Below are 26,362 nucleotides of genomic sequence, written 5' to 3'. Positions count from 1 at the left end.
ATTTTTATCAGCAGGACACTAGTTTTTGTTTATTGGCTTTGGAATCTACCCCTTGCCATCAGCTGTCAATCACAGGCAGGGCAGACCTGATGGGGAACTAGTCTCAGAGTTCCTTCACCCAATCAAAAACTCAGATTCACGGCAGCTGAACCTGTTGGCTAGGCAGAGCGTGATGGGGAACTCAGATTAGGTCCCCAACAGGTCCACCTTTCCTGTGTATGATGGCGCATGGCAGTACGCGTATACCAAAGCCACTATTTGACTGATTCAAAAGCAAAGCAGACCAGATGGGAAACTGGTCTCTCAGTTCGAATTAGGCTCCACCCACCTCAAGTATGCAACTCCTCAGCCATGTACCTGTCAGCGTTTTCAGGAGCAGTGGATGGGAAGAGGTAGTAGGATGAAGTTAATGTACTGAGGAAAGAAGTGTCCATTGTGGAGACACCTTCCTCAGTGCAAACACAGATAGATTCATCAAACAACTGAATGACCCAAGAACTCACTCTAACGGGAATTATAGGCATGCTACTCTCCTCAGATGGGGAAACTCCAAAGACTGAAAACACAAAAGAAAGGAGGCGCAAGCACCTAGTGCATTACCCTTGGACACCTTTAAAAATGTATTTTGAATGCCAAAAACCTACTCACAAACATGAAGAGTAAAAATCGCATAAAATAAGTTCACCTTGATGTGGAAAGGGCATATCCCTATGTTGGGACCGCTGACGCATTTCGGGAGGCACGCTCCCTTCCTCAGAGCTTCCACAGACAGATTCATGTGCATATCTCTGATTGGTACATGAATCGGGTGCAAGCACTGTCACTTTTAGAGCTACTCCCTGATGCATTTTTAAAGGGTGTTTACATCACCCTTTATGAATTCCTCCAATTGTGTTCACCTCTATGCTGCTGGTGATCAGAATGTATTTTTAGAATCTTAAAAAAGTTGCTGTATGTAAATGTAATTTAAATTACATATCGCCCCTGCCTTGTTGCAATGATCACATGCAGATGTACAGTAATTATGAAAGTAGCTCTTTAATAGTAAAATTGCACCATAGAAAATGATACTTGTAAATACGATCATACATCATTGTCTCTAGAAAAGTCAGAATTTAGGGGGAAATTATATCCAATATGTAATTAGTCTAAAATACCTCCCTCAGGGGAAGTCTGTGGTATTGTTCTGGAGATGTGCCCAGCTACAGCTTTGAATCAGATGTTCCCACAGAGTCTGAGCTTGTTACCAGCCGGTATGTTCAGACAGCGTGCATCTCTCTGTCACATGTACACCTGCCGAGGGGCTTTGCTTAGAAAAATGTCTACTTATTCCGATAGATCACACACCTAACTAGAGGATCCACAACTTCCTAAACCTGGTACTCTTCTCTGACTTCATTTGCTGCATGACTGTTTGAAGTCTAAAAGTATTAAAACCATTTTAAAGGCAAATAGCATTTTTAGATGTCAGCAGTGGCAGTCTACATTTTTCTTTATCCAGGCTTCCTTTAATCATTATTAAGTATATAAGTAAAATGCATGCTTATATGCAGTCATAGGGTATAGCACTAATTGCAGGGGACCTTTCTGTACTATAACTTGGCCTCTGTCACTTTTTCTGTGACCTGATGCTATATGCACTATCATATAAACCAGGATAGTGCATAAGCAGGATACCTTTCATGCCTTTCATGCACGGTGGCTGCAGACCCCCTCCAGTAGTCAGGCAGCTATTATTATAATAGGGTGTATTGGTCGTAATTGTTGTACGCGGACTATTTCCTCTCATTGCATGATTATTTATACAATATTTCCACATTCATCATTGAGCGCTTGACTGAACAAGTGATAGTAACAATGACGTATCACATTATCTTATTCCTTGCCACTTATAACTGAAACAACGCAGTTCACCCAAATCCCTTCCCCGTCTATTTCAGCATTAAAGAAAATGTTACCCCAACTTTCCATCCTCGTCTATTTCAGCATTAAAGAATATGTTACCCCAACTTTCCATCCCCATCTATTTCAGCATTAAAAAATATGTTACCCCAACTTTCCATCCCCGTCTATTTCAGCATTAAAGAATATGTTACCCCAACTTTCCATCCCCGTCTATTTCAGCATTAAAGAATATGTTACCCCAACATTCCATAGTCCTGATATGTGTATGTTGTATACTATACTTCGGTTAAAAAGTATCCTGACTTTTTAAGTAATGTAATGTCATTTGTAGTGTTTTTATATATAAACACAATTTATCTGCATTTGATCTTTATTTTAAACTGAAGTATATATTTTACAAGGTAAGGGTTCACATATACTTTTATGCAGGAGTCATGTGGAATTTTTTTATATATTTTTTTTTTTGTATACAAACTTTTTTATTAAGGATAAAATTGTGGTACAAAAAGCGATACATAACAATGTAATCAAAAAGTGGTATATCAAATCTATTATGTCAAGATCAAAAAAAAAAAACTAATAAACTTGAAACAACAGGAAATGGAGAAGAACACAAAATCGGATGTAATGAGTCAGGTATATGATAACATCAAGAGAGATATGTAGGAAATAGGAGCATATTATATAGCAGATATCCTTATACTGTCAAAGACAATGGGACCTTCCAACGGGAGGAGGATCCTAACAATTACAGACTATGTGTTAAATTTAGCTCAGACATTAAAGGATTGAAATAAGATTACAGCATGATCAACCCATGGATCCCATTTGCTATTGTAGAATTTTGTTGAATTGTAAATAGTGTGAAAGATTCTTTCCATCTGGTTTATAGAGAAGAGTCTGGATTTCAATTGGGTAGAAGGAAATGAGGAGGATTTCCAGTTTGCAGCAATCAGCCATTGTATGGCAACACATATTGTGTGGATAAGTCTTATCTGAGGTTTAGGTAAGCTTGTGATAGGAGTGAAGAGAAGGCAGTTAAGTGGGGTACAAAGTAGAAAATCTGCCGAAAATTCCCGCCCGATGTGAAATCGTCCGATTTTCCCCTAGTGTGTACACAACTTTCAGCAGCCGATGCCGACATTTTCAACGAAAAAAAACGGAGGGACAAACAGCAAAATTTTTTTCGTCCGTCCCCAGACGACCAATTTTCGTTTAATGTGTATGCAGTACGTCCGTGAAAAATCGGATACGAAAGACCGCGCATGATCTGAAGTTGCTGACAACCCGGAAGTCTAGGAACAAATGTGCCCAAAAAAAAAAAAAAAATCGGATGAGAAATTTCGTGAACATTTATGCACTGTCGACTAAAACGGTAATGAACGTTGAGAAGACAGAGAAAAATCGGAGGATATTTTGTCCGATTTTCGTCAAGTGTGTACGGCCCTTTAGGAAGGGTGAGAGTATTGTAATAGGATTGCCTGAGATCCTAGAGGAAAATCTTTCCAATTGCTGCCAAATAAAGGAAATTTTATCACAATCCCAGAAAATATGAGTGAAGGAGCCTAGGGCCGAGCATCCTCTATAACAGTTAGGTGAAGATGAGGGGCAAATGCCATGTAATTTGGAGGGTGGTAAGTACCATCTGGTATTAAGCTTGTACGGAGTTTCACATATTGTGAGGGATCTGGTACGCTTTCTGAGATTCAACATACTTTCATACCAAATAATGAACACTGTCATTTCTTGCAAATTAGGCATTTTTATTAAAAAAAAAACACTATCAAATTATTAACACTGACCCTCCATCTTTCTACAAGAAAATCTGCCTAAATAACCCAAGAGGAAGGGGTATTATTTGTGAAATAAATCAAAATATGATCAACACCTCTTCTGGCGAAAAACTTCCTTACATGCTCAAATTGGGGGAAGAATGTAATTTACATATCTCAGAAATGATTTCGATTTTAAGGCCTCATGCTCACTGGACATTTTTAATGCTGCTCTTAGGGTAGCCTGGTGTTTTGTTTTTTTCTGCCTCTAAACACCCCCTGCATTTTAGTCTGTGTGTCCATACACACATAGGCGTTTAGAAGAGTTTAGAGGCAGGGGCAGAAAAAAACACTGCCAGCGCATCCAGGAGAAGTGGCGTTTTGGCATAAGTATGTTTTTTTTTTTTTCAATAAATATATGATAGCATTGTTTTTCACTATGTGGAGCATTCTCAATTTTCTACGTGTAATACCATCAAGTGGATGCTGATATTTATGGTGGAGGTAAGTAGTGACATCATATATGCAGGATTTGAGCTAATTACCATCAAGCTCTATGACTTCTCATTTTGAGGGTCATACTGTTCCGGTAAGCTGAATTTGGGCACTGGTGTGGGAGCACTTGTTTTTTTTTTTTGTTCACCTGGAGGGGTTTCCCACATTATCTTGTGGAGATTTATATGAAGATTATCTTTTCTAGAATTTAATGGTGGAGTTCTTTTGTAGACATGGACATTTTATGATAGATACTCATACAAGGCTGTTATTAGATTTGTTTTGATTTAGTTTTATGAGTGCTGCACTTTTGTTTGGTTTATATGATTTTACCATTTTTATATCTAATAGTGTGCTGACGCTGCTTTTTGGATTTCACCCTTTAGCACAATCTTTCCTATTTTTTAAATGTTAACTATATGTATAGAAAAAGTACATTTGCGTTTGGTCCTTAATTTAAAATTATACTTCATATTTAGTATTCAAATCCAACTCTAGACGATGTTAATGTTTTATTATGCAATTATTTAAGTCTTTAATATCTATTGATGTCTGCCTTTCTGATAGGGTGAGAGGGGGCCTCCTGGATTAGAAGGACAGATGGGATTACCTGGATTTCCAGGACCTGAAGGACCACCTGGTTCTCGGGGTCCAAAGGTAAGTCAGCAAGACATTCTGGTACTAATAGTCTTTATTATTAGCCTTTATTTGTTTTATATGGATATAAGTGGGTTGGTTTAGTACGGAAGTACAAGGGGCATTATATACCGACTTCCCCTCTAGTAATTTGGGAATGCTGAAGACACTAATGGCAGTTCTCTGATCAGTTTAGTAGGAAATTCTATGTGAGTGGTTTGTGGTATGTTCTGTTAACCACTGAACTCAGAAAATCCCTTACCTGGATCAGCACAAACTGAACTAGGCAGTGCATTTAAAAAAAAATGTTAGACTGAATTGGGAAAAAACTAGTCTGTTACATACATTTCTAATAATGAAAAAAATATGCACAGAAATCACTAGGTAACTTAAACTGGAACTCCTTCTTAACCCTAACTACTTAAAAAATTGTCCCCTCCCCCTGCTTAACACCTATGTTTACTAACCGATGTAAAGCTGCCCATCGATGGATCTGTTTTTTTTGGTTCAACCAGCAAGTTGAACGAAGTAAAATGATCTGATTGCCCCATCCACACATTCCAGGTGGATGGGGGAATCCCCATGCTGTGTCTATGTTTTCTGACAGCGTGGAGACTTCCTATAGCAATAGCCTGCAGCACTGAGAGGATATTTTGCAGCTGGGTTGTTGTACAGAAGAAGATCGACTTTTGTACAACCACATTGGCTATACTGGAATTGAACGTTGTCCGGTCCCTGCTGAAACAGATGAATTTCGATCAGCAGCTTTAGAAAGATGTCTATACTTACGTATTTTCAGCTTGCTCCGGTCTGGCCATTTGATCTCCCCTGTGTCTGACAGTAGCGGCTGCAGGGGAGAGGAGAGGTTGCTCCAACAGTGGCTACTAAAGCATGAAGTGGTAACCCATAGACTTCAATGGCCCATCCATTGTTAGCATTTCCTCCTTTCCCGTGCAGCCGTGCTGGCTGACATAGGGAAGTGGGATCATGTGACCAGACCAGAACGGCATGAAAATAGGTAAGTATACAGGTCTTTCTTACACATGTTAGTAAGATAGGTGTTAGGAGGGGGAAGGGGATGGTTTTAAAATAGGTTAGGGTTTAAGTTAGGGTAAAGCTAGAATTCCACTTGAAACAAGTAGTCTGACTGTAGGATTAAAATGCAAGTATAAGAGTTTTTTCAGGTTCCCTGGAGACCCAAATGTCAGTTTGTTCTTTTATGCAGATATTAGCATTTCTTAGAGGTGTTGAATTGGTCTGCCCCCTCCCCCCCCCCCCGACCTTCAGTATCTTTCTATTGGCTAGTTAGGATGCCCACCATAAGGATGGGCTGGTTGGAAGATGTAAGGGATGATGTGTCAGACCTTGATTCTGCTAGGAAGTATTGACATTTGCATCCAGGGTGCTTCAGAAGGTTTCTATGGGCATGTGTAAAGTTTTTAGCCTGTAGCAGGTTTTACGTGTCAAATAAGGTCAGGTGTGCTTTTTAAAGCAACCTTTTTAAAATAAAGAAACATATAAATTTAAACCTTTCCTTTTTCCATCAAGTAGCGCTGCCTTAAAGTGAACCTGTGGTCAGACTATGGACAATGAATAGTTTACATATTCTTAACAAAGTGTAAAAGAACTTTACAACAAGCCATTCCTGACCTCTCTAGCTGCATTTAACACACATTTATTCTTTCCTAAAGGTCACAACAAAGGCTCTAAAGTCCAGTTGGTCATCACAAGGGCACAAAGAAAACAATTGTTTGTTATGTGCCCTGTTCACAGCACAATGAAGTGGTGATGTGGAGTGCAGTGTCTTGGGGAAAATGCAGACGTGTTACGTTTACCTGCAGTCCAGCACATCGCACAGCACTGTGGGGGTTATTTACTAAAACTGGAGTGTGCAAAACCTGGTGCAGCTCTGCATAGAAACCAGTTTGCATCAGCTTATTTATTTATTTATTTATTGTCAAAGCTTAATTGAACAAGGTGAAGTTAAAAGCTGATTGGCTACCATTCACAGCTGCACCAGCTTCTGAGTGCACAAATTTTAGTAAATCTCCCCCTGCGTCACTAAATCCAGTATGCTCTTCAACTTCAACTTCAAAAAAGTTGGGAAAAAAAGGAGTACACAGCTCAGTGTGCTGAAAATTCTTATTGCACAGAGATAATTGAGGGCTTGTTTTAAAGTGCTTTTACTGCTTATTTGAAATATGTTTAGTGTGCATTTTATAGGCACAGGTTTACTGAGTTGAGCTCCAGGCAGATATTTTATTAGACATATGTAAAGGTGGTTCTATACCTTTGAATACTTTCCTTTTGTTTGAGTATGCAGTCATCCTGACAGTAAGAAATCTAACCTTACTCATAGAAAAGTCCTCTGCCCATTTATTGTCTCGTCCATAAGACTGATGTGTGCTATCCCCAGGTCACTGGTCTTGTATATTACCGCTGTATTTGTGGTGTAATAACACCCCTGCTTGTTGCAGTGGGTGGACATTGGAGTCTTGGACTCCCGGCCTGAACTTTCCAATGTAAATTCATAGTTTTACATGCCCACAGTCTCACCCACATGCCCGTCCATTCTGTTCACTGATTCTCACATGATGAGATTTGTAGTTTCAGTGAGGGCTGACATTGCATCTCAGAAGCCTCCTTCCAGTTCCCAGGACTTGAGGATTCTTCCATATAATGTAATGTTTTCACAGAATCGCTATTTTGCCCCATTACATCATTATCAAATGCCAGATGCAGCCTGTCTAAACCCCAGCACTTGTAGCTTATGATACTACCCATGTTCAGTTATCTGCCTTATATGTTACCACACTTGTGTCTTATCCAGCATTTCAATGATAGTGGGGTTAATAAACACATAGAGCCAGAAATGCAGTTAATGGGTTTTTAAAAACAAATTCATTTTTCTGCACATGTTGTCAAGTCTCTGTTAAACTTTTTTTTCCAAAAGAAAGACAAAGCCTACCATATTCTACCCTGTCCACACACTGGGTTAACATTACAAAGTGATATATTCTCTTTTTTAACACTTGTATTCCTTAGTAACATTTATTGCTTTCACCTATATAGGAATTATAGTATACCAGAACTGTTTTAAAAAGCCACCAGAAAGGTTTTATTTAAAAAAAAAAAACCCTCTTTCATTAATTTGTATAGCACTGTAAATGTACTCTAAATCACTGTGCTATGATTGTACAGTTGTGCAGTGTAGTCCATTTCTAAAGTGCAGTAATGATGTTGCCCACAAGATGGCAGTACAATCTTCATTCATGTTGAAAGGGTACTACAGAACTAAGGGATTGATTTATTATAGGAATAGAGACTGTTTACTTTGCAAAGACAATGTTCACTTAACTTAGTCGATAAGCTTTGTCTTTGTTCGCTTTGAATACCCATTTATGTGCAGGGGATATAATAAACAAAAACTGAGTTTTTGTCTGCAGATGTTTAGATGATTGAAGGGAAAAAGCTTTTTATTATTCACTAAGTTAGGTTAAAATTGACTTTGTAAACAGTCTCCACTGCGTTAATCATCTCTACTGACTTTGCCATTGTCTCATTCTTTTATTTCTTATCACTGCAGATAGTTCTATTAATTTGCATGGCATATTTTAAAATGTTTGATCCTCCTTTAATTGCCCTACATCGTTTTCTATCATGTGTTAGATTCAATGTCTAAACGCTGTTTAATAATCATATTGTAACATCTATATCACACACAGAATTCAATGTCAAAATGTTATTAATTAATTATCATTTAAATATACATATCGGATTATGAATGAAGTGAACGTGTAATAATTTAATGACAATGTGTTTTTGTTTCTCAATCTTACATAAGGAAACATTTCGTACCAGTAAGTAAAATAAACAAGTATATAAATAAAATGCATAATTAGCATGCATTGCGTATACCAGTAAGTAAAATAAACAAGTATATAAATAAAATGCATAAATAGCATGCATTGCTTATATAGTTTGAATAAATAATACAGAAACTAGGTCATGATCGGTAACATCTAACACACATTCTGACGCCTTCTTTTTTAGGGTGATGATGGACAACAAGGACCTGTTGGCCCCAAAGGAATAAGAGTATGTAATGTATACCTGTAATACTGACATTGCAAAGTGAAATATCATACTGTGTGTTTGAAAAAGTTCATTGTGCATTTCTACTTTAACCCCTTTTTTACTGGACTAATCTGAAGCTATCCTTAGATTATGCTTTGGGAAATATGTCAATTTTAGATAGCTATGGAAAGCAGGTTGACCTGGTGTATGACTGGTGCATCACTGGCGGTCAATTTGAAAATTATAGAGGGTGTCAATGGCAGCCCCTGATACTTTATTTTCATGTGTAAGGCTATGTTCAAAATGATCCATCAGGAAAGTCATACGACTTCTGATCCGACTTTGCCTTGTGACTTCATGTCTGACTTCCATGCGACTTCAATGAATCGGATCCGACTTTGATCTGACTTTAAGATGATTGTGACTTGTCCTTTGACCAATCAAAACAAATAATATGCTTCTGGTATGGAGGAAACCTGAATTTATAAAAAAAACAAACTGTGTGGGTTCCCCCCCCCCCCAGATCCATATCAGGCCCTTTGAGTCTGATATGGATGTTGAGGTATAACCCCATGCCAAAATTGAGAAAAAAAAAAAAACCTGGGGTGGGGTCCCCCCAAGACCATACCAAACCCTTCAGTCTGGTATGGATTTTTTGGCATGCAGCCCAGCAGTTTGGGGGGGGGGGGATGAGCGAAGACTATACCAAGCCACATGCCCTCAACATGGGCATGAGAAGAAGACCAGAGGGAGAAGACAGCGGAGGGAGTAAACAAGAGGAAGAAGACGCTACGATGGGGGACATTCTTCAATTAATAAAGGACTTGTAGTGTAACACTACACTTCTTTTTTTGGGTGAATGGGTAGTGGTACAGTGTATCCCATACTAATTCACATGGGGGGGCTGTATCTGGGGGTTTGTTAAAGGGGGCTTCCATATTCTGATAAGCCTCCTGCCCACAGACCCCTACAACTACCCCCCAGGGTTGTCGGGAAGAGGCCCTTGTCCCCATCAACATGAGGACAAGGGGCTTTGGGGTGGGGGGCACAGATTACCCACCCCCCCCCCCCATGTTGAGGGTATGTGGCCTGGTATGGTCCAGGAAGGGGGGGAACTCGCTCCCAGGAAGGCGTCTGGTATAGATTTTGGGGATTTTACTGTTTTTTTTAAATGTTGGTGTGGGTTTTCCCCTCAAAATCCATACCAGACTGAAGAAGGGAGGGGGTTGGGGTGTTGCCACACTGTTTTTTTTTTTTTCAAATTTGGGGTTCCCCCTCAAGATAATCAGAGCACAAGTTGCATGCCACAAGTCGGGTCAGTTAAGATGATGATCCCAACTTCCATTCAAATCAATGGACAGAAATCGTGCTAATGTAGTACCAAAGTAGTGGAAGCATTTTCAAAGTCAGACCGACACAAGTTGGACCAGTTAAGACAGCTCTCATAGGGAACCATTGACTTTGACATGTTATTCGACTTAAACCTAAAGCCAAAAATGTAATATATTGCAGTTTACCAATCATTAGAAGTGGTGGTTGCATTCGTTTTCTTTTTTCAGCTGTTTTCCCTGTGTTCTCACCTGGTGATCTGACCAGTAACACATCTCCTGTATTAGAGTGCTTCCACTCTGGATGAAGGAGCACAAAGATGCCTTTGGACAGCAGCAATGTCAGTCTGGTGGTAGGGGAAGGTTTGCTGTACTAGTAGTTTTAATACACTTACAAATTGAATCCAAACTTTAGGGCACACTTCAGAAGCAGTTACAGCAAACAGTTCTGTTCCTTTTGGGATAAAGATTTTACATAAATAAATATAAGCTGATCATTGTAAGCACCCCTGTCAGTAGTAAATGGGTTGTCCCAGCACTCTAACTGCTACATCTGCAGGAGAGCTTATCTGTTGAAAACAAAAGACTTACTGGCAGGATCACCAGGTTAAAATAAAAGAAAGAAAACCTTTAAAATGGATAATAATGCAGCCATCACATCTAGAAATGAATAAGCCTTTAAAAAGAAAATGAATGCACCCACAACATGTAATGATTGGTAAGCTGTAGTATATAACATTTTTGATGTTGGGTTTAATACCATTTTAATCACATAGTCCAATACTGCTCCCCCCCCCCTTCCCAATGAGGCCAGGACTTTACAATAAAGGCACTTTGATTACAAATTAAAAAGGAGAAAAAAGACCAAGTGGTGGGGTGGCGTCTTCTGTCTGAGGTTGGGAATTTATTTATATTGTCAGATAACTCTGCTTGTCAGGACAGCCTTTATTTCATTGACAGGTACTGAAGCGCAGAGAGTTTTTCAGTGCCTAGCAGGCACGCAGATCACGCACAGAGGGGCATCGGGTAGCGTCTTGGGCACCATGGCTTTAGATAGTTTAATGAGGAACCACATAAGGACATTATTGTCCTTAAAAAACGATGGTGCCAAAGCCGTTTCCAAATTCTTTTGTTGCACAGGAAGCCTTTGCACTTTGTCTGACTTTTATAAATCAGGTGAAATCAGAAGATGTTAGTTTGAAGAACCTGTTGCTAAATATCACTATGAAAGTGTCAACTTAGCTAACAGATAAAATGGAGCAATTAGGAGCAGCCAGGGTTTTTTTTCAGCAGGAACGTGGGGGAACGCAGTTCCGGCTCCTGCAGCACTGCATGTATGTAATGGCAAGGTATGGTATGCTGGAGGGCCCATTGATACTGGCTGCTGGGGAATCTAGTGCTGCTGGGGGAGGAGGATCTATTATAGAGGGAGGGGTCAATTGTTTCTAGGGTTCTCTTATGTTGCTGGGGGGGGTCAAGTGTTGCTGGATGGGATCTACTGTTGAGGGAGGGGTCTATTGTTGCTGGCTGTTGGGAGATCTACTGGTGGCTGGCTGGTAGTGGTTAGACAACAAGAGGTCTCCAAGCAGCCAATGCTGACTGGTAGGGGACTATTGTTCCTGTTGTTGCTAGGGGGTATGTTGTTGTTCGGGGGATCTATTATTGCTTGGGGGAGCTATTGTTGCAGTTTGCAAGAGATCTATTTTGCTGCATTTCATTTATCATTCACAAATTCCGTTCAAATTACTAAGCACCACAAAATGATACTTAAATAAATAAGAGGATCAATACGCTACCCAGAGGGGTTTGATAGGAGTAAATCAATTCCAAAATATCAAATAAATAAAGAAAAAAAAAAAAAAAAAATGTAGAAAAAGCTGCCAATCTAAATCGGTGTCCCCACCGTGAATTGGTACGTGTATGGTGTGAAAAATCGGCGCTAATTCAAATCATAAATAAATGTGATACACTCTGTGACAATAACGATGTCCACCACTGTGGATAGTGCTCTATATGATAAAACCTGATGCAAAAATGTCGAAGTAAAATCAATCCTCAATGTAAAACTGTAAAAGCGAGCCTATACACAAAAGATCTTCAGTGGATGACTCTGAAAAGACAGTGCATAAATAAAGTCCTCAAAAAAATATATATATATATATAATGCAATCACAAAATCAATGCAATAGATGAAAAAGGGTGATGATCAATGTAATCGTTGATGACCGATATGTGATGAAAATATTCCTGAAAATATTTCATAAAACAATTCAAAAAAAAAGTTGTGTATAAAAATATAAGTGTCTGAGAAAATCCCACAGTGTCCAATATACAATCAAAGATGAATGAAATAAATCTTCAAAGGATCAACCAATCGTAAAATATAACATCAATAATCTGGATATCGATCCAATCTCCAACAAACAGGTGTGTAGTGGCCGCTTACCTCCCATACACACTATCTGCACATGTGTGTAATCCAAACAAGCCGATTGCTTTCCTTTGAACTGGGCTTCCGACCTCTCTCCTCTCTTGCAGGCATGTAATCACTGATGTTCACAGTACATCGATCTCCCAATCCAGTAACGATCTTCAGCTGCACAATATGCTCACTCCAAGACGTTCCGCCTCATAGGATATAAAATGAGACGCTCATGGTGCAGTAACTTCAAAACCAGTTTAATTACAATAAAAGATACACTTACAATCAAATAGCAACAAACGAGCAAAAGCAATACACTGTAGAACCTCCGGCTACGGCCGTAAACACGGAGGTGACGTCACCCGGCTCTTCCCGACGCACGTTGCGTCACTACCCACTTGAAAAAGTCACGTGGGTAGTGACGCAACGCGCGTCGGGAAGAGCCGGGTGACGTCACCTCCGTGTTTACGGCCGTAGCCGGAGGTTCTACAGTGTATTGCTTTTGCTCGTTTGTTGCTATTTGATTGTAAGTGTATCTTTTATTGTAATTAAACTGGTTTTGAAGTTACTGCACCATGAGCGTCTCATTTTATCCTATGAGGCGGAACGGCTTGGAGTGAGCATATTGTGCAGCTGAAGATCGTTACTGGATTGGGAGATCGATGTACTGTGAACATCAGTGATTACATGCCTGCAAGAGAGGAGAGAGGTCGGAAGCCCAGTTCAAAGGAAAGCAATCGGCTTGTTTGGATTACACACATGTGCAGATAGTGTGTATGGGAGGTAAGCGGCCACTACACACCTGTTTGTTGGAGATTGGATCGATATCCAGATTATTGATGTTATATTTTACGATTGGTTGATCCTTTGAAGATTTATTTCATTCATCTTTGATTGTATATTGGACACTGTGGGATTTTCTCAGACACTTATATTTTTATACACAACTTTTTTTTGAATTGTTTTATGAAATATTTTCAGGAATTTTTTCATCACATATCGGTCATCAACGATTACATTGATCATCACCCTTTTTCATCTATTGCATTGATTTTGTGATTGCATTATATATATATATATTTTTTTGAGGACTTTATTTATGCACAGTCTTTTCAGAGTCATCCACTGAAGATCTTTTGTGTATAGGCTCGCTTTTACAGTTTTACATTGAGGATTGATTTTACTTCGACATTTTTGCATCAGGTTTTATCATATAGAGCACTATCCACAGTGGTGGACATCGTTATTGTCACAGAGTGTATCACATTTATTTATGATTTGAATTAGCGCCGATTTTTCACACCATACACGTAACAAAATGATACTTGATACTGTTTTCTCCAAAATGGACAATACTGGGAGGTCGGTAGGGGGTGGCACCAAAGGACGGAATTTGGAGGTGGGTAGGGGGCGGAGACAAGGGGTGATTTGAAAGAGAGGAGTACCTGTACATATTCTTTGAGAAAAAAAGCTTTGGGAGTAGCTAATTATTAGGGTTTACATACAGGTAAAGAACTGTTGTCAGTAATTGTAAATCTCAGTTTTTTTTGACTATGTATAGAACTCACACTCCTGACAGGCTTGGCCTCCATTTGCACCACTAATTATGACTGTCGTTAACCACTATTATTCAATATTATGTCACTTTAAATAAGTGATTGTAACATACACTTTATTATTATGCTTATCAGCATAGCATGAAGCCAGCCATACATTGACTGAAATTTGGCTGGTTCAGCAGGGACTGGCCGAATTTTGATCCATGTATGAGCAGGGAGGTTAAACAGAAGCCAATCTACCATTTTACTTTTGTAAAACTGCCCTGTCGGATTTTCTTTGCTCGATCAGTGCTGCTGGCTGTAGCCGGATGCGCTCATCAGTGTATTCTGTTGGCGGGGACGTTTCTCTGCTGTCACAATACAAAAACTCATAGACAATGTGGGCTATGTGGGACTTTAAGTGAGACACCAGCAGGTATGCCCAGCGTCTCCATCCCTGTATCGGAAAAAAACGAATTAAAAAGGATTAAGAGAGGTGCATGGAAGCCAGCCAGCCCCCAGTCTGATGGACTCACCCTCCAGTCTGCCACCAACCAAGTAGACCTGTCTCATGATATCAATAAAGAACAGGGGTTTAGTTGACACGCATTTGCAAACGCATGTGTAAGCTGCAGAGCCACGACACGGCACCCTGTTTTATCTGCAGTCCTAACACTTTTAAATTTGAGTGTCTCCACAATGGCAGCACATGGCTGCTAATGGATGGATAGGAGGCAGGTGGGAGGGAGCAGCCCAAACTTCCCCCCAACCCACCCCAATCCATGACTGGTCTGGTATCTCAAAACTCTAATAGCAATGTTCTTACGATGGTACAAACTGAAAACGACCAGCTGAGAAGCATACACCTCCAATCCCTTGGTGGATGCAGTGTTTATATCATGAGACAGGTCTACTTGGTTGGTGGCAGAATGGAGGGTGAGTACATCAGACTGTTACATACATAGTTACATAGTTAGTGAGGCTGAAAAAAGACACAAGTCCATCCAGTTCAACCTATGTGACTGGGGGCTGGCTGGCTTCCATGCACCTCTTTTAATCCTTTTTAATTTGTTTTTACAATCAAAAACTCAGCAGGGAGGATTCCCCCATCCACACATTCAATGTTTGGATGGGGGAATCAAGACATTTTTTTTTTCATTCAACCTGCTGTTTGAATGAGAAAAAAAATACAAAAAAACAAATCTAAAGGATGTATATAAATAGCTTACACACAACCCGGAACCAACACTAGTTTGCAAGCAACCAAGCGCTTAGAGAGGATAACTACCTCTACTATAGTGTGATAACAGATGCTGCTACTTGATAAAATAACATGAAATAAGAGAATATATGTAAATACAGGCAATATGTAGATACAAAAAATTCTAGTAGCGCAAACAAGAATGATAAGCTCACTCCCCAATCACATTCACTGAAAACTTGTAAAGACTGTAGAAATAAATATAAAAATATATATAAAAATATATATAAAATAGTCCCAACATGGATCAGTCCACCAAAGCAGCGTTGAAAAACGTATGACAAATAACGATATTCACACTGATGTATCCCTTGAAAGATCCTAATCGGTGCAGAAATAAAGGATCACCTTGACCACCACCACTGTGCTCTGAAGGGGGGAAGGTAATGCACACTCACCGACTCCACTGGCCCAGTGATTCTCACCACTGAGCAAACAAGCCACAATACAGCCACTACCACTCGGGACTCCGGATTGGGACCAATCAGACCAGTGACAGGCTCTGCTGCATCCACTTGGACTTCCGGGATGGGGCCGATAATGGGCTCAATCAAGTACAATGGACATGCAAGGGAAGGAAGGAATAGAGCTCTACTAGTGTGATAACGTATAATACTGGCTTTATTCCAAAATACACAATATCTTACACTCACATGACATCAGTTGAATAATCGCATGACCGGAGGTGTATACCCATCGGGACCCGTATCCTGACTCCACGCCGCGGATCGCGCCTTCCGGGTACTCACTCTCCTCGTACACTCTGACTTGGTTACGCCGCCTGGCCACGCCCCGACGCGTTTCGTACTTCCGACTTCCTCACGGGAATTTGTTAAATATATAAACAAATTAAAGGCAGAGCTGAAAAGTAAAGACTGTCATATGGTGGTTAAAGTAATTCAATTGTTAAACTTTTATATATGATTCATGTACCGGACTGTTTGGTTTATTAGTACATTAATGCTGTCACAGCTTTGGCCCCACAATGATGACTTATAAACTGCCCAGTGATGTCAATATACATGTATACCACAATTGCCATACCTGTAACAGACTGGCTTACTATGTCTGCTGCTCAAAGCCTAAGTATAACTGTAATGGGCCTCTTGAGTGAAAGTGCTGTGCCTACACAGGACAAAGTAATGGGTTCACCTAGGCAACCTTTGGAGAACCCATACTTACCTTTTCTTCACTGCCCCACTGTTAAATTCCTTGCCAGTAACTCCTAGTCATTACAAGGTAAAACTTACACAAGGCTGAATACTCTCTCCCCACCCCTATGTGATGGGTCAGGTAGCCTGAACAAATAATTTCTAAGCATTAGCAGTGCCACATGGGAGGAAGATGAGTAAATCAGATTCTCCCCGTACCTGGAAGTCCTTCCTTCGGACACTTTCATTCAAGATGTAGAGGCTTTCCTTCATCCATATCTAGGTTTATATACTGTTGCGTTTCCTTCACCCATTCTGCCTAAATGATTAACTAATATCAATACTGACATAATAATCAAATTTATTCCCACTATGTTCACAGGGACCTCCAGGACTTCCAGGATTTCCAGGATCACCCGGATTGCCTGTAAGAACAAAAACCCTTTTCTACTTTACTTCTAATTCCTCTTGTTTGTCTGCTGTATATTTGGTCTTGTGTACCTTTTTAGTGGGCTGAGGATCCGGGGACACATTACCCTGCCATTGATAACGTTCACAGCCGTTGTGTGGGAAATATTTCACTTTTAGCATTACATTTCTTTCCAGGGTTTGCCAGGTCAAGATGGAGCCCCCGGACCTGCTGGTATTCCAGGATGCAATGGAACAAAGGTATTAGGCAAAGTGTTATTCTGGGGGTCATAGCTAACCCTAATAAGTGGGAAATAGAAGGATAGGGTATACTGAAAAGCATTGTTAATAAGGCAGTAAAAATAAAGATAAAGCCAACAAATCAGTAAATATTGTCTTATGGTTCAAGATTATTGCACATTGTGTGCTGCTCTTTGCTTTATTAAATAGGACCACATAATTAGGCTGATGTATTACTCCCCCTCATCTAACTACATGTCTGGGTCTTTACATGACTTTTATACAGGAGGAGGTTGCATTATTATTTGAACCAGTATTCACTCACTTCACTATAGGTAATATTAAGATTAGAAGACACAAACCCTTTTTGAACAAGTTAGCTTTGCTGTCATATGACTCCCATGGACTTGAGCTGACATTTGCTCACTCCAGAGGACACGTCATGTCTATAAGGTACCCACAGACACTGTTAGCAGAAGACTGTTGAAGCAAGTAGCAGCTGGACGGTCTACGGATCTTTATCACTGTTGTTTTCACCTGATAAGATGGAGCCAGCAGTATTTATTTATTGACCTGCAGTCAGATTCAGGTAATGTGGAGGACAGTTAGATGTTTGTCTGCACATCCTTTTACTGTTTAATGTCACCTTGGTATCATGGGCACCTTGAGAATGATGCCTAGCATTTCATATCATCTATTATATGAGTACAGCACACATTACATTGTATAGTAAAGATAATATCTGTGTCTAACCTCCTTAAACTCTATTTATAGGGAGATCGTGGTTTTCCAGGAAGTTCAGGTTTTCCAGGTCCATCGGGTCCCCAGGTAAGAACTGAATGTTATGTTCACTCCCTATGCGTCCATTGAGATGTTCTGTCCTGTTCTAGATTTTTTTGTGTGTTTTTTGTTTACTTTTTTAAAATTGAGTTTCTGTGTGGCCCAGCATTATGAACAAATATACTTTGGTCCAAAATAGAAATCAAGTTGGTAAATAGATTGTCAAAAGCTTCCTTTAAATAGACATTAAAAGGCCAATTTAAAATGGAGAGGAGATACTGCTCTGACTTCTCCACTTGACTTTAGAGCAGTGATGGCAAACCTTGGCACCCCAGATGTTTTGGAACTACATTTCCAATGATGCTGATGCACTCTGCAGTATAATTGAGCATCATGGGAAATGTAGTTCCAAAACATCTGGGGTGCCAAGGTTCGCCACCACTGCTAGAGTATGTTTTAGTTCCCATTCATAAAATGTAGGTTGCAGTGTGGTGCCTGCAGTATTTCGCAAAGATCTCTCCACCCAATGCTGCATAGGAGAACTCTGTGATTGGAGGAGAGGCCTATTTGACAAGCCATGTAACTGGGCCTTCGCCTTACCTTTGTCCCATTCATTTTAATAGTACTGTTAAAAAAGTAGAATAGTGCTATTTTTCAATCTTTTTAAATATGCAGCTTTCATTAAAAGAATACCTGCCAGCTAATGATGAAGGTCCTTGTTCATTAGGATATCCCCAGAACACTGCATGCTGGCATTCAACTGTGATTAGGTATTTGTGCACCATTTGCAGTACTCATACAATATGTCTCCAGCACACAGTGTTTGAGGAATATAATTCCATTTAGATGTGCATAATGCAAGTGAGTGACACTTTTTGTTATGATGAAGGAATCCTGCAAGGTTTTGAAATGTTGCTGTTATTCTGTTACTTCAACTATACAAATAAAAGGGATTACACTCTTAAGGTACATTGTGTGCCGGTGACATATTATATGAAGGGGGTTCTTGTTCAGACTTTTTTTTTTTTTGCTAAAAAAGTAATCTTCTAATTGTTCAATCTGCGTTGTCTCCCTGTTACATGCGACTCTGGTGGAGAATACAAGTGCCTGTGCCAACATACATTGCACAGACTTGTTCACCATTATAACCTTTATTAAAAATATGTGCAGTCAACGGTAGAGTGAGTATATGTGGACAGAAAATGGCTGAAAGGGGCTGAAAGTGATCAGCAACAACAGGAAAAAATAAAATTGAAAAAGAAAGGTGAAACAGTATTTAATGAAAATATTGGTTTATGATATGTAGTACTTTACCAATCTAAAAGGTTCAGTTAGGAATTATAATTTATACTTTAATTTTATATTTATAATGTAATATTGAATATGAATATGAATACATTCTGTGTTCTTATTATTGTAGAGTGTTTGTCATATTTACATATTTTTCAGAGGTGCCTTCAAACTGTTTTAATGCCAATTTTTTTAATGGTATCTGTTTCATAGCAGCTATTATGGGCATATAATAAAATATATATATTTTTTCAGAATACTCTGTGGTGGATTATGGTGTATTGCTCTGTTTAGGATATAAAACCTTTGCACTGATTTACTAAAGTAATTCTGATTAAAAATTTTGGGAATATTTAGTTGTCCAATTATGTGAAAATCACCTGCACATGATTAGGAATTCAAAGTGATCAAGAATTTGCTTTTCACATGGTTGGTTAATTGTGGTGAATTTTTACCTTTAGTAAATAGCCGTATTTACAGAATGGAAGCGTTCATATATTTATTTAAAATGAATTTCGCCTAAATTAAATAAATTTTTCTCTTTTCTTTCCAGGGTCCTCCTGGATTACCAGGTTTCAAAGTAAGTCACTTTGTTTTACTGTGAAAGACTAGTTTTAGATTCCAATTTGCAAAGGTATTTTCACTTGGCTTAGTAAATGTGGTAAAATTTCACTTTTTAAAAAGTACTCAAGCATGTATCAGTATTTTGGTTGCTCATGGTCATATGATTAAAGTCAGCAGTGCTTTGTTTCATTCACAGAGCTAGATTAAAATTTCCTTACAATAGAAACTGTATAACAATGGAGTGACAGTACCCTGAAGACACTGCTGATATTTTTTGGGGAAATGCATGTTAAATTGATTTATTGCTTTCTGAGTCACTGACATGGAACCTAAGCAGATTTGGCTGAATACCTTTTTCAGACCAGTGACCAGAAAGCCAATGATGGAAACAAGAAGCATTTACTATAGGAGGTCAGGCCACAAACACAGGGTCCAATGGTAGGTTTAACTGTAGAAAAAATGCTTGACTTGCCATCTACATTTTAGCCACCAGAGGTCAGGCATTCACCATATCTTGAGAATCTTCACCGTTGTTTACATCCTGATGCATTTTTTTTATGTCCTCTAGGGGGAGCCAGGACAAGTTTTTTCAGTGTCACAACCAGGACAGAAAGGTGATATTGGACTACCAGGTCTTCCAGGTTTACAAGTAAGTTTTTATACAGCCTTTCTTGCTGATGATTCTTATCTTTTACATATTTTATTGTTAAATAGCATATACTATTATGTACAAAACTGTAGAATAATTTAAATATGATAGTATCCAGCTGCTGTGAATTAAGCACAGGCTCCAAATTAATTAAGTTTATAGAATAATATTTACACATTGTGTTTGAAATATTTGTTTTTCTTTATGGTTCTTAAAGACAGCAATATTGGCCACAATGTTAGGCTCCTTTCACACAAACGATCCGATCAGATCCGCCTGTTAGTTTTTTAGGCGGATCGGATTCTCCATGCATCCCTATGGAGCATCGGGTGTCAGCGGAGACATGTCCGCTGACACCCGCTGCCATCCGCATCCGATCCTGTCCGTGAAATCCAGACGGATGGAAACCCTATTTTCCATCCGTCCAGGGGATCGGATCTGATGGGATCGGATGAGAGCGGACAGGGAATCTCATCCTATTCCCTATAGAGAGCAGCGGGGCTCTGACACCTCCCTCTCTGCACACAGAGCGGAGAGGGAGCTGTCACCTGCCTGCTCAGCAGGGATCTGTGTATCAATCCCTTGTTGAGCAGCACGGAGACCGCCAACTGAGGAGGACCGTGTGAAAGGAGCCTTACAGAAAAATGTTTGTATTGCAGAATCTTTGTAGTATCTGCACTAGTGGAAATATCATCTTATAATGGCAGATCCAGCAAAGCTCTAAAGAGTAAAGAGTTGTTGGAAAAAATTAAAATGAATTTACTAAAGGCAAATATACTGTGCACTGCAAGCACACTTGCTTCAGAGCTTAGTAAATGAGGTAAAGCTTCTCATTGCAAAGAATACTTAATCATATGCAAGGGAAAAAAAAACAGCATTTTTGCTTGTACATGATTGGATGATAAAAATCAGCAGCGCTTCCCCTCATTTCAGATATGGAGCACTTGCAGTGCACAGTATATTTGCCTTTAGTAAATCCACCTCCCTATGACATTTTGAAATAGCCCCTACAACAGGGGTGGGTAATTACAGTTTCCAAGGGGCCACATGACAAACTGGGACTATTGTGGAGGACTGGACCAAGGAGTAGCGCATAGAAAAAATATTTTGATTAAAATATCTTCTTTTCTGTTTAAATAAGCAAAATACACGCCTGGTGCATCAAAAAAAAAAAAAAAATGGTGTGCACAGTCTTCCAGTTTGTTTTATTTATAAAGCAGCCACAGCCTGAATATAAAAGTCTGTCCCCTGCCAGCCTGCAGTAGAATACGAACCCCTGCAGTGACCTCTTTAGAAATGTCCACCACACTCCATGCTGACTCCAGAGCTCCCCAATCAGTGGAAAGTATGAACATTGCTTATGGCAGAGCTATAGGTTTGACTCAATAGAGGGTGTTTCCGATCTCTGCAGTGAGACTACTGCTTCCAAACTGAGAGCAAGGGGTTTACTCTGCAGATTCTGGCAGGGGACATGCGTTTCTATTCAGAAAGATACACCTGAAATATATTTACCTGATATAAACTGAAGGATCAGTTGGGCTTTGGTCTAATATTAAAACAAAATAAACACCGATGTGCAGGTAAATCATAGGGACTGGAAATCAGAAATAAGCTGATATTGTTTATTTTGTTAATACAATACATATATTACATATAAATATTATTCTGTATTTGAATCACGTGTCTTTTACATAAGCATTGAGCTTTCATTAAAAATAGTGCTGGAAAACAATCCCAGTATGGCTCTAACCCATGACTGCAGGTTAGTAATCCGCTTTTTATTAAAGGTTTTGTCTTCCTAAAATACATTACTAAAAGATGATTCCTGGTTGAGTCACATTTTCAGATATGCAGTAATCATATGATTCTTAATCAGACCAATGTCTGGTGACCATTCTGTGGTCACACAATACCTACATAAGGAAAATTCAAGATGAACTGGATTTGAACTTCAGTTTTGCAGTAAGGAGCCTTTAATTCAGTGCCATGTCACACGTTATCCATTCTTTGTAAACATGGCACTGATTATCTCTACATTCATTTGTGATTCCTGTGTGAATGTCTGCAAGCAAACCAAAGCAAACCAACATCATGGGACAAAAAACTCACAGCTTGATACTTTCTCATCTGATCATGGTCTCTGTTACTTTAATTGCCTTACGCCTATGAAGCTTATCACCTGTTTTTTTTTTTTTTTTTTCAGGGTTTGGAAGGTCCCACAGGATTACCGGGTCCCCCTGGGCGTTCAGGACCTGCAGGTTTACCGGTACGGTTTGTATTTCTAGAATAAGTATATATTATAATATTATATATAAGCACACATATACAGTTTATATGTATATGTGGAGTGTATATATCAAGTATATATATACTGTCAAAGCATAATGTGTTTTATTTTATAGATCCCCTTTAACCTTCCTAGCGGTATTCCCGAGCGTGACTCGGGGTTAGATTTTAGAGCCAAAAGCGGTAACCCCGAGCCACACTCGGGGTAGCGCTAGGAAGATCGCTGGATCCTGGTAGAGGTTTTACTTACCTTTTCTCCGGGATCCAGCGAAGAATGCGGGCGGTATGCGGCGGCGGAGCTTCCTCCCGATCGTCTGCGAGCCCCGGCTTCCGTCTCCGGCGACGTGACGTCCGCCGGGGGGTGGAACTGGCGGCAAATTCAAATGTAAAATACACCAAACACACTGATACCATTCAAAATAAAAAAAAATCACATTACATTGCCCCCCAGTGCCCTTTCCTGCAGTTTTACTGTACTTTTTATGTAAATATATATATATATATATATATATACGTAATTCTTGTGAATGAGCAGCCCAAACCAACTGTATACATTATATATATATATATATATATATATATATATATATATATATATATATATATATATATATATATATATATATATATATATATATATATGTACGTATATACAGTATATATATATATATATATATATAATATATGTATACATAATATATGTATACATACATATATATATATATATAATATATATAATAAATGTATACAGTTGGTTTGGGCTGCTCATTCACAAGAATTACATGCAAAATAATGGTACCGCTTTCAGCACCTAAAATCCAAAAGAATCATACCGCCAGGGAGGTTAATCCCTACACATAGTAGTGTTAATTTACCAAATGAGTAGAAGCTGCTCACTGTTCAAAGTTAAAGTTAGCAAATAAGGTAAAGCTGTGCCCTTTGGATATCCAATCATGAATATGATTCTTCTCTATGATTGGGTACACATGATTTGGTATTGAACACAGCTTCACAGTATACACTAACACGCATTTTGCAAAGAAAATAACCTCTGCTGCATTAGAAAATGAACCTGGCTGTCTACATAAAAGTTGGCCAACAGTAGCCAGCCACATTGCTATGTGGATAGCCTGTACTCCTTTAGTAAATCAACCTCAGTGCATAGCCAGCTTAAGACTCTGGTGCTGGTTCTGTCTCTTACAGAGGTATTTTACTCAAGGTACCATAGTCTCTTTTCTGTTAATGTGTTAATATGGAATAAGAGGATAAAATCGGTATGCGTATATTTAAAGCCTGTTCTTCTTAAAGACTTACCAATAAAAATAATCAATGTGATGTCATGAATAGGCTAATACACTGAAACGTGTCCTTACACAAATTTGCATTTGTTGCATGGTGACACTTGGTTTCTTTTTTTAGGGACCACCAGGACAACCTGGAATTCCAGGACCGAAGGTAAATGCAGTCATAATACGTCCTATATTTCATCTTCCTCACATATTGTTGTATATCAGTAACTCTTTCATATCTAACTTTCCTAGGGTAACATGGGCTTAAATTTCCAAGGATCAAAGGGAGAAAAGGTATTTTTTGTCTGGAACTATCATTACTTTTTTATATTTTACTTGTCATTTACGGTATCACAAGTCAATTCCAGGAAACAGTTTGTTTCTCAAATTCATAATCTTGTGTACAGTACAAGTTGGCTGTCCTCAGTGCTACCTTTCTGGTCAACATGAAAACATTCTTATTTAGCAATCTTTAAGGTTAACAAACGTATTGTTTTTTTTTTTTTTTTAGGGTGATCCAGGCCTACAGGGACCACCTGGACCTCCAGGACAATCAACAGAGCAGAAGGAACCCGGGGAAGGTCAAGTCCAGAAAGGGGAAAAGGTATATGATATTCCATACTTATACAGTGATTTCAATATTTTGGTTACTTTTAGGTGCTGCAGTTTTGGAGAAAGTGATGTTAGAGACAACATTTTATTGTCAGGTGTTCAGGCAATGTGGAATGCTGATGTTAGACTATGCCTTGAAAAGAAGCAGCAACTTGGCTTAAAGTAAATCTATCACAAACCTAGTTTATTAATACTAAATAGTCAAACCAGTGATGTAATGTTCCTATTCTCTGCAGTGCATATTTTGTTTTGGATCTCTTGAAATTCAACACATTTTTTAAAAGAGGAGAAAAGATCAAAATACACTAGCAGCACCTTCTGTAAAAATGAATTTAAAAAGATGAGTGAGTTTGGATATCAGCAATTGAAATGATATGCAAAGATGATTTTCTGGTCAGCTTGGTACCACCTTTTTGCCACTTTTTGACTTTCCCTTTTTGACTTTTTGTGTGCTTGGTTGGCTCACTAATTAATAAGGAGGAATGAGGGGATCAAAGCTTGACTTTTACTGGAAAGTCAAAATGTATATATATATCGGGTTGCAGTTGTCACTAAGGGCCCATTCACATCAGATTCAGTTGGATGCATCATTGACTGCATTCCAACTGCATAGACAGCCTAAAATCAAGGTTATCCTATGGGCATAGTTTACACCTTTACGGTGCGGTGCAGTGCAGTGAAAAAAAAAGTACAGCATACTGCATTTGTCACCTGCGAATGCATGTAAATGTGTGCAAATGCAGTACAACACATCGCAGTGCATGTAAAGGAAAATAAATAAGAAAGGTAGTGACCTCACACGACAAACGCGGATGGACAAGCACACACCAGCTGCATGTAAACACGCATAAAAATGAGCATCAAATGCTTGCAAGTGTGCATTAAAAAAAGCGCAGTAGATGTTCAGTTTCTGGTGTGAATGGATCCCAAAGGTAAACTTGGTTTATTCTCACATGTTCTGTAGGGCGTTGATTTAAAGGTAGATATATTGCATTTTGCAAGTGCTGTTTTATTAATTTTTCCCAAAGCTTAGGGGTTGATTTTCTAAAGGCAAATAGATTGTGCACTTTGCAAAGTGCAGTTCCACACTGCAAGAGCAGTTGCTCCAGAGCTTAGGAAATAAGCAGACACTCTGCTGACTTCCATCATCCAATCGTGCAAGCAAAAATGCTGTTTTTTCAATTTTGCATGTGAATCTTGCATGTGATTGGGTATTTTTAGTAAAGGAAAGTGTTATCTCATTTACTAAGCTCCGAAGCAGCTGCACTTTGCAAAGTGCATGGTCTATTTGCTTTTAGTAAATCAACTCCTTAGTGAATATGGTGATACTTTGCTGATTTCCATCATCCAATTATGTGCAAGCAAAATTGCTGTTTTTATTTTCTTTGCATATGATTGGGTATTCTTTACAAAGTGAAGCTTCACCACATTCATTAGGCCCTGCCTTTAGTAAATCAGCCTCAATGTGTGTTAAGAACAGTGACTTGCATGATATTTTGAGCTTATTTAAAAAGTCTTTACAGGCTTTAGAAAAAAAATTCACAATGTGGTTATGTTTATAGAAAACCTTTCATGCAATTTGTTTTATCTAAAATTTCCATGGGCTTTTAGATACCAGAAATAAAATGACCATGCTGAAGAGAGAGCACCCTGGATGGA

The 26,362-nt window shown here is 39.0% G+C and overlaps 1 protein-coding gene across 2 annotated transcripts in view; it reads left to right on the top strand.

The window, feature by feature from the left end:
- Positions 1 to 26,362, top strand: part of COL4A5 (collagen type IV alpha 5 chain) — a 245,222-nt gene that overhangs the window by 71,987 nt on the left and 146,873 nt on the right. For both annotated transcript variants that reach the window (XM_082264454.1, XM_082264453.1), the window contains exons 3-13: positions 4,740 to 4,829; positions 8,862 to 8,906; positions 16,968 to 17,012; positions 17,192 to 17,254; positions 18,008 to 18,061; positions 19,857 to 19,883; positions 20,436 to 20,516; positions 22,720 to 22,782; positions 24,222 to 24,257; positions 24,344 to 24,385; positions 24,603 to 24,695. In XM_082264454.1, the coding sequence (XP_082120580.1) occupies positions 4,740 to 4,829; positions 8,862 to 8,906; positions 16,968 to 17,012; positions 17,192 to 17,254; positions 18,008 to 18,061; positions 19,857 to 19,883; positions 20,436 to 20,516; positions 22,720 to 22,782; positions 24,222 to 24,257; positions 24,344 to 24,385; positions 24,603 to 24,695 (639 nt within the window). The remainder of the gene's footprint in view (positions 1 to 4,739; positions 4,830 to 8,861; positions 8,907 to 16,967; positions 17,013 to 17,191; positions 17,255 to 18,007; positions 18,062 to 19,856; positions 19,884 to 20,435; positions 20,517 to 22,719; positions 22,783 to 24,221; positions 24,258 to 24,343; positions 24,386 to 24,602; positions 24,696 to 26,362) is intronic.

Source organism: Pelophylax lessonae, assembly GCF_965119305.1.
Source record: "Pelophylax lessonae genome assembly, chromosome: 7".
Lineage (NCBI taxonomy): Eukaryota > Metazoa > Chordata > Amphibia > Anura > Ranidae > Pelophylax > Pelophylax lessonae.
The sequence above is the reverse complement of the archived record's forward strand: the minus strand, read 5'-3'. Positions and strand labels throughout refer to the sequence as shown.